Raw genomic sequence first — 9633 nt, 5'->3', positions numbered from 1 at the left:
CAAGCTTAGCAACTTCAAAGCAGTTTTCTGAAGAACAAAAGGGGATGATTCCAAGGCCTCTATCACATGCTGGCCTTGTGAGGATTAAGTAAGATGGTGTTTGTAAAGAATCTGACCCAAGGCCAGCCCTTTATAAATATTAGCTGCTGTTACAAGGAGTCAGCATATAACTTATTGACCAAATTGGGATTCATTTGAAAGCAAAAGAAGGCTCAGTAATCACATCAGTACCAGAGGCATAGCCCAAAACTGTCCGGGGAGACTGGGACCTCTGGTCTGCTCCCAGCTATAGCATTGCCCTTGGCCTTGGCCTTGGCCTTCTCTGGTCTTTACCACTCTTCTTGGGCAGTGTTGCTTCCCTGTTTATCTTGATGACATACAGAGATTCTAGGTCACTTAAATAAAAATGTGCCAAAAAGGAAAAGAAAAACAGTGAGCAAGGATTTCAAAAGTATTTGATTGTTAAGACTCTAGACACCATTAAAAATAGGGACCGTGTAGGCTATGAAGTCAGAAGATCCCTTTTTCAATCTTTCCTCTCACTACAGTTTCTTAACCTCTCTGAGATCTGGATGCTTCTTCACAAAAGTAAGAATTACAGTATTTAACTTGCTGGTTTTCAAAAGTCATAGATAGGTCTTAAAGGACCTAGGCCACTAGGAGCCCAGTGCTCCTAGCCATGGTGCATGTCTGTGTTGTTCACACACTTGTAAATCTTCACAAAAACCTGTATCTAAAGGGACTGTGTTAATATATTCTCATGAAACTGGGAGTCCTAGAGAATGTTTAATATATTTTCAGGGGAAACAAACTTAGAATTCTAGTTCCTCTCTCCAGTTACCTCTTGTTTTGTGAGGGATTATAAAATTCTCTCCATCATTTAGTCTTCTAAGCCTAAAAAGGGTAACAGGAAAATCTGAGAGCCAATGGTCTAAAGGAATTGTGGATTCTGTTCCCCCCAGGCTGGACCTAGTAAGATTTCCATCCCTGGGTGGTTACTGATCCCTACCCTTTCCCAGCCCTTCCCTGAGTAAAGGGAAGAAGGCTCTGAACTACTTGTAGAAGCTTGTTATTCAAGGTAGGTCCCTAAAGCCTTGTCTTTCCATTACTTTGATGATCCAATCCTTCCCCCTTAATTAGCCTGGAGGTTTTTTCACCACAGGGATTAAATTTACAAAATCATCTGCTTTTAACTTATGCCAAGAATCATCCCTATGACAGGCGCGTACTTCAGACTTCTGTGGGGTTTTTTTTTTCCTGAAAATTTGTTAATGTCCTTTATTCAGCTTTATATACTTCAGATTATTTAAAAACATGGCATTTTACACTAAATTGTAATTTTTGCCCTGATCTAAAATCTTGCATAAATAAATTTTACCTTCACATGATTTTAGTAAGAATTTTATGACAACATAAACCCACCATTATCCCAAAACATTTCATCTGCACTCTGTCACAGTAGAGTTGAGGCCTGTGGGTGAAGGTACCCCAGGGCCAAGTTCAGGAGTCAGAAGGACCGTGTTCTCCTACATTCAACTTTTTTTTTTTTTGAAACATATACCAGGTAGCTGGACATCCTGATTTGGTAATTTTCAAGAACATTTGGGAAAATGTACTATATATCTATGTGGTACTTTTCCTTAAGGTGTTTCACTTCTTAAGCTCTTAAGACAGGATTTGAGTTTTGATTTGTTTGTTAAAAGTCTTCCATCTATTACTTATCTAAAGTATGCTATAGCTGACACTTGATTTGTGAACATGAAGTAAACATCCAATATGGTTTTCTTTCTCAAACCTAATAGGCCAACTCATGGTAGGGATGTCTTATATTAAACTGGAAAGGCTCTCTTATTATTTAATCTTTTTGATGAAGCTGAAGACAGTTTTTAGAAGTACTAGATTTAGAGCAAAGTTCCTGACCCCTGTTTCCAGCAACTTAATGAGGGCTAAAGTTTATGGACTCCTATTGTCTATCATAAGAAAGTTGTTTTAATTGGGAAAGTGGTGTATTTGAGATGTCATTCCCTGGAACACAGCAGAATGACTCTTACTGCTCTGAAGAGTAAGTTTCTAGTACTGAATTTAGGGCCTCATCTTTTTGATTTAATATACAAAGTACAGCACTGTGCAGACGCCCCCTTTGCCCCTGAAACACCATTCTAACTTTGTTTTCTGATGCAGATTTGAGTATCTTTTTAATTTTGACAACACCTTTGAGATCCATGATGACATAGAAGTACTGAAGCGGATGGGAATGTCCTTTGGGCTGGAGTCTGGCAAATGCTCTCTGGAGGATCTGAAACTTGCTAAATCACTGGTACCGAAGGCATTAGAAGGTTATATCACAGGTATGTTAAGTAACATTTTTCACAGGTTGTCCCTTATTAAAGGTCAAACCCTAACCTGCTAACACCTTTCTCGTAGAAAAATAAAGTCCATTCTGTGCCCTTCCCTGCCCCTTTAAATGTAACCATTCTCTTAAATTTCTTTTTTATCATCACTTTCTATTTTTAGAAATACAAACAAATATAATAAACTGCAAACAGTTTTTTTATTGTCTATTTCTGACCTTGATATAAATGGGATCATAGTGATAATATTCTTTAGAGATCGGTTTTTTTTTCCACTCCACATCATGTTCTTCTCATCTGTCCACATGATTTTATGTAGCTGTAATTCATACATTTTTACTGGTATGTAGAATTCTATTATATGACTATACCACCATTGATTTTTTTTTTTTTTTTTCATTTTACTGGTGATAAACCTTTAGTTTTGTTTCAAGTTTTTTGGTATTACAAAGCAGTGCTACTTTGAACATTCCTCTAACGATAACCCAGGGCCTGCATGCCCGGGTATGGCGTCAGATTGCTGGGTCAGAGGTACCTGCGGCTCAGCTTTACCAGATGATGCCAGAGCCTTATTATTTGATTTCACAAGTTACATTCTCACCTGCAGAGTGGAAGTGTTCTGTTTTCCCAACCAGGTGGATGTGATTGGTATCCTATTTTTTTTAAATTGAGATTTAATTCACATGCCATAAAATTCACCATTTTCTATGGTATGTACAATTCAGTGATATTTCGTATATTCACAAGGTTGCACAATCATCACTGATTCTAAAACATTTCTGTCACTTCAGAAAGAAGCCCCATACACATTAGCACACTCCCCCATTCCTCCCAGCCCTAGCAACCACTAATCTACTTTGTCACTACGGATTTGTCCAGTCTGGATGTTTCATATAGATGGACTCATGCAATAAGTAGCCTTTGTGACTGACTTCTTTGACATAGCTTTGTGTTTTCAGGATTCATCCATGCTGGAGCATGTGCCAGCACTTCATCCCCTTTCACTGCCATTCTGTGAATAATAGCACATTTCATTTATCCATTCACTAGTTGGTAGATATTTGGATTGTTTCCACTTTGGGGCTGTTATGAATGATGCTGCTAGAAACATTCTTGTACAAGTTTTTGTGTGATCATAAATTTTCACTTTTGTTGGTTGTATACCTAGGAGCGGAGCTGCTGGGTCATATGGTAACTCTGTATTTAACATTTTGAGTTACTGCAGTTGTACCATTTTATAGTACTATCAGCAGCGTGTGAGGGTTCTATCTTGCCCACTTATTTTTCATTTAGATGTTACTGTCTATCTTTTTTATTATAGCTATTCTTGTAGACATGAGGTAGGTAGTATTTTACTGTGGCTTTATTTTGCATTTTCCTAATTACTAATAGTGCTAAGCATCTTTCTGTGTGCTTATTGGCCATTTGTGTATCTTCCTTGCAGGAGTGTCTGTTCAGATCTTTTGCCCATTTTTGCATCAGGCTTTTTTATTATGAGTTTTAAGAGCGTACTGAGTAGGGGTGCCTTGGTGGCTCAGTCGGTTTAGCATCCGACTTCAGCGTCATGATCTCACGGTTTGTGGGTTTGAGCCCCACATCGGGCTCTATGCTAACAGCTCAGAGCCTGGAGCCTGCTTCAGATTCTGTGTCTCCATCTCGCTCTGTCCCTCCCTTGCTCATGCTGTCTCTCTCTCCCTCAAAAAATAAGCATTAAAAATAATAATAAAATAAAAAGAGTGTACTGAATGTACTAGAAAACAAAAATGATATGTTTTGTGTGTTCTATAATTCAGATTTTTTTTCAGTGATTCAGTAATCTTTGTGATTGTCATAATTCCTAAGACTATAGTATATTCTGTGCTTTTAATTTGGATGCATAGACAATGCGTTCAGCCTTTGCTTTTGCTATTTCCATCAGTATTACCACCTAGAATGTCACATCACTTTCTGAAGGCATTGTAATATTAGCTCTAAGGTATATTAAATCAAATATAAGCTAAGAGGTAGTTCTTATTTTTTTTAAAGAGTTTGTTTTTAAGTAATCTCTATACCCAGTGTGGGGCTCGAACTCACAACCCCAAGATCAAGAATTGCAGGCTCTACCAACTGAGTCAGCTAGGCACCCATCATTCTTATTTTGTTTTTGCCTTTTGGTCAAAACACAAGAGTTCGTTGATTGATATTTGGTTTTAGTTGGATTTGGTTCTTAAAACTGGCACCATCCACCTGCGACAAGTGTGACCGCTTCTTCTGCCCCTCAGTCAGCTCGCTCCTTATCTTCACCAGCCCCCCTCACCATGCTCTTTTCTCCTCCCTTTCCCCCAGAACAGGCCCTGCTGTTTTATTAGCAGCTCACTCATACTGGCAGTCCAGCAGGGTCTGAAGAAAGAGCTTAATAAATCACCAGAACTTTATTTTAACCTATTCTCAGTGAAAAGGCTCAAGGCAATTAGGTGGACTCTGTGGTTTTGATCTCTTTGTGACCTCATTTGCAGACTAGGATATAGACTTTCTGGTTACTATAAAAGAAATGTGTGCCTTTAGTGTGCAAAGGGACAGAATGGCTCTTGAGTAAGGTTGTGAGGACTATTGTGTGGATCTCATGATAATGTGAAAGAAATGTAGGCTTTTCAATGCCGTTGTGAAAAAGAAAATTTAATGTGGTATGCACTCGCAAACAAGTAAATAGCTGTGTTCTGACAGAAGGGTTCCATATATACTGATTAATATTCACCACAGGATTCTGGCTTTAATTTCATCTTGCACAGGCTTGTTCTTATTTAATATATTTAAATAAGTCTCCTGTTCCTCTTAGAATTGAATTTTTTTCCACAGCTGCCTTAGCCTCTAAAGAAAAGGTTCACACAGCCATTCTAAAATTAATCATTCAGTGACCTTTTTTCCTACATAGGAAGCCTCTCACTTGCTCAGACAGCACAAGGATAGCAGGGGTCCCAGTCCCAGTCCAGAGAGTTGTGGGGGCTTTTTTGTTTTGTTTTGTTGTTGTTGTTTACACAGTAATTAATTACAGAACAATTTCAATTAACTCTAATAAAGGTTCATTACTAAATTGTACTTTCTGAGTGTACATTCAGTATTATTTTTAAATGTAAGTCAAAGAATTTCTTTTTAGGAATACGGTCTTATTATTTCTTCCACCTCTTTTGTAAACTTACTGTTGAAAGACTATACTCAGGCGTTCAGTAACATTTAGATCTTATATGTTCCAGTCACTGGCACCTTTGAGCTAATATTCTAGATAATGTGACAAGCATTTGATAAAATTACAATAAGAATTTATCAGGGTTGTGATTGGAGAAATATTGTATATGCATAGAAAATAAGATTGCAAGGATATACCCAAAATATTTTATGCAGACTAAAACAGTAACGCCTGTCTCACCCTCGTTAAAAATGTGACTGCATATGACCTTTTATACGGGCTAGTTTGGGCCACCTGGGTGGCTCAGTCGGTTGAGTGTCTGACTCTTGATTTTACCGCAGGTCATCATCTCCGGGTTGATGAGATTGAGCTGTGTGTCAGGTTCCACACTGAGCATGGAGCCTGCTTGGGACTCTCTCTCTCTGCCCCTCCCCTGCTTGCTCGTGCTCTGTCTCTCAAAATAAATAAATAAATGTTAAAAAAANAGGGTGTGGATAGCAAATGTGGGTCTGTCCTCCTTTACCTGTTTCTGATTTGACTTCCTTTTTCTCACTCCTGGCTCGGCTTTTAACACCAGAGTCTTTGGTGGTGAGGACAGTAGGTGTCCAGGAATAGTTCAGCAGTCTCTACTCTGAGCTGCCCTCTCCAAGTGTTATTTAAGAAAAAAGAATGGGAGGGGCACCTGGGTGCCTCAGTCGGTTAAGCGTCCAACTTCTGCTCAGGTTGTGATCTCACAGTTTGTGAGTTCGAGCCCTGCATCGGGCTCTGTGCTGACAGCTAGCTCAGAGCCTGGAGCCTGTTTCAGATTCTGTGTCTCCCTCTCTCTCTGACCCTCCCCTGTTCATGCTGTCTGTCTGTCTGTCTGTCTGTCTGTCTCTCTCTCTCTCAGAAGTAAATTAAAAAAACATAAAAAAAGAAAAAAGAATGGGAGTCCGTGACTGGTTTAATTTGAATTCTTCCTCTCTATAGTCTGCCTTCCTGTATTTTTTTTCCTGTTCTTTTGTCCTAGAGATTTCTTTTTTTTCACTCTGAAGAAACGTGGGTTCTCCCCAAGGGAGGAGACTCACCTAGCTGTGGTTTAAGTCAGGCTCATCTCCTTACTTGTCTGTGCTCCCTTGAGACCGTAACGGCAGCAGCCACAGAGCCCTCAGCACGCCTACATCTTCTGTTTTTGTTTTTTCCTGTAGATATCTCCACAGGACCTTCTTGGTTAAATCAGGGACTACTTTTGAACTCTACCCAATCAGTTTCAAATTTAGACCTGACCACTGGTGCCACCTTGTCCCAATCAAGGTACGTATTCTTTCAGGGCCAGGAAGAGCTGCCACGCAGCCCTGACCCTCTCTGCGGGGCAGAGCCAGGTGTCACTGCCGTCTCAGGTCTCGCACAGCTTTTGGCACAATTCCCCAGTGCCACCTCCCTTCCCGTGTTTTGATTCCTGCACTTTATGATGCTTAAAACATTCGCCACATTAATGAGCTTGTGTGTTTCTAATTATTTGCTAGCATAAACCAAGGGTTGTGCTTGGATGCTGAAGTGGCCTTAGCAACCGGGCAGCTCCTTGCCCCAAACAGCCACCAGTCCAGCAGTGCGGCCTCTCACTGCTCCGAGTCCCGAGGCGAGACCCCCTGTTCCTTCAACGACGAAGACGAGGAAGATGACGAGGAGGATTCCTCCTCCCCAGAATAAAGCCAGGAGAAAACCCACGTTTTACTAGTTGATGCTCATGTGTGTTTTTAGTGTGAGCTCTTGTTTTTGAAATGATTGCTTCAGTCTTTGCCTTTGTTTGCACTGTGTGTTCAGTGAAAACTAGGGAAACACAATAAGCAGATTCTGTGAAGGCTGAGATGATTGAGATGAAAAAAGCTAACATAGTTGAATGAGAACTTTAAACAGCAGAGCAATAGATCACACCACAGACAAAGCGGTTTTCTGGGGTGATAGAGGGGACAGTCCCTAAGGAATTGGCAGCATGAATGAAGCTCATTTATCTTCCACGAGGTGGGATCTTTGTGTTCCCCCACACCCACGTAACCCTCCTTAGAATCAGGGCTGCTGTCATGAACAGTCCTTGACGTCATGTGTGTCGTGTTTCTCTTCCTTGCCTGGGCTGCCTTTTACAAGCAGAAGTGAGCGTCAGATCCCAGTGCAGGGGAGCGGGACGGCGCGGGGCGTAGACGGCGGTTCTTGTGGGCTGAGGAGCATGGGTTGAACTGCCTAACTAGCTGAAAGTCTGGTTGATGTGCTTTCTGCATCAGCTGCCTTAGATGGCTTCTAGAAAGGAGCAAGCGCTAATTCTGAAGTACTTACGTGACATTTAGAATAATTTATAGTAAAACTGAAATGATCATTATTAGCCAATGCGTTGGTGCATAGTTTTTTTAGGGCTACTTCTGGAAGCCGAAATAGAACAGCATTTCCACGTGCATTATTACTTTGCCAGCACTGCCTTTGCCAGCCTTCTAAATCTGGAGTTTTACAGAGAAAGAAATTGTACCTATAGTTTTAATCAAAGCTATGCATTTCATATAGCTTTTTCATTTAAAACAGAACAGACAAATTCCTGTGACCGAATTGCTTGCTTACAGTCCCCTGCAGTATCCGTTTGGTATGCAATTTGTAAACATGAACCAAACGTTATTACTTCTGTCTTTAAAGTCTATTTCAAGAATATGAACATCAGTGTTTTCCTTTACATGTCACCATTTGTACATTTTCATTCACCAAAATCACCTTATTGGGTTTATTCCTGGGTAAATTGCATTTCAGATTAACCCAATAATTCAACATTTCACAGGAACACTGAAAAATATTGATCACTCCAAATGATTGGATTTATAGCAGTGCTTTCTACAGTTTGTTATTTCATAGCCAAAGATGCCGCTGGGCATACTGCACTGGTGTGGTCACAGCCCCTGCCCCTCTGAATATTCAGGGAGTGTGGTGACTTCTGCCAGCATGGCCTAACCTCGATTTAATTTCACATTAACGCCTTGAGAAGAGCAAATAATCATGGAAAATAACTCTTCGACTCAACTCGTTTGGATATGCCTCTGGATTATGCATCTGACACCTTTGGGCCCATCACCAAGCTCATCCCAAATCAGTTCTTTCCTAAATCCATGCAGAAAGTGCAGGTGCCTTTTGATGCCTTTTTAAAGTTCTGCCACTCTGCTTAGAGTGAACCAGGGGTGAAAGATTTGGCTGACCTAAAATTTTGTTATTAAGGCCATGAAAATTAAGACACAAGGACATACAGCTTTAACGTAAGTTCTTTGAGACAACACTCATTCTGTCAGAAGTAAGCCATAGTGCAGACTCAGAGTGGTCAAGAGTGCAGAGATTGAGGCAGTTTTTAGAGAATCGTGTCTCAGCCCGAGTTCTGGGGCACGTCTTCAGCTGGGTGGACGGGAGGGTCCGAAATCCTGCTGTGGCTGCTGCACATCCCTGAGGGCCTCCAGGACAGTTCTGACTTGAAGATCGTCAGCTACACAGGCGGCTAAAACCAAGTTTCCTTCCAAACTGCTGCCTCCTTTACTGACCCCAGTACTGACCTCCTTTACTACCCGCATCCCTATACTTGAGGGGCCCCTGAGCAAAGGGCCACAACTAGCCCTGCAGTCTTCAAGATACTGCATTCAGGTCCCAAGACCTGTGCAGCAACATTTGTGATAGGTACACTAATCATTCCTCCACCAAATGGCAAAGTCCTTGTTGGAGTTGTTGGGGTGCCACCCCCTTCTTTGTTTTCTCTCTCTCTGCTGCAGTAGTGTTTTAAACTGATAAAATACAGGTGTTTTGTTTTTTTTAAAAGCAACCAAAGACTCTTAATGTTATTAGTGCCCCATCATTGGCCATCCCAGCGTAGGTGTGTGCTCTTTGTGGGAAGCGGCCTCCGTCCCTCAGCTGTGTGTTTCAGTTACTGCTGGGGACGTCTATTGGCGTCGCACTGTGGTCACCAGTACATGTTGTTGGTGTAAAGCCTTGCCTGAGCAGAAAAGGAGGTTGACCTGTTTAGAAAGATAAATTCTGTTATTCTTCTGTGTCTCCCCCAAACAGATTTTTGAAAAGTTCAACACTTAATCACAGTTCCACGTAGAAATCAAAGTAACAAAACGT

At 41.0% G+C, this 9633-nt stretch overlaps 1 protein-coding gene across 6 annotated transcripts in view; it reads left to right on the top strand.

Annotated features, from left to right (window-relative positions):
* TFDP2 (transcription factor Dp-2) overlaps positions 1 to 7220 on the top strand; it is a 158108-nt gene extending 150888 nt beyond the window's left edge. For all 6 annotated transcript variants that reach the window (XM_077756717.1, XM_077756716.1, XM_077756715.1 and 3 more), the window contains 3 exons: positions 2182 to 2348; positions 6702 to 6807; positions 7020 to 7220. In XM_077756717.1, the coding sequence (XP_077612843.1) occupies positions 2182 to 2348; positions 6702 to 6807; positions 7020 to 7203 (457 nt within the window). In that variant the 3' untranslated portion in view covers positions 7204 to 7220. The remainder of the gene's footprint in view (positions 1 to 2181; positions 2349 to 6701; positions 6808 to 7019) is intronic.
* Positions 7221 to 9633: the final 2413 nt, after the last annotated feature.

Source organism: Crocuta crocuta, unplaced genomic scaffold (genome assembly GCF_008692635.1).
Source record: "Crocuta crocuta isolate KB4526 unplaced genomic scaffold, BGI_CrCroc_1.0 scaffold337, whole genome shotgun sequence".
NCBI lineage: Eukaryota > Metazoa > Chordata > Mammalia > Carnivora > Hyaenidae > Crocuta > Crocuta crocuta.
The sequence above is the reverse complement of the archived record's forward strand: the minus strand, read 5'-3'. Positions and strand labels throughout refer to the sequence as shown.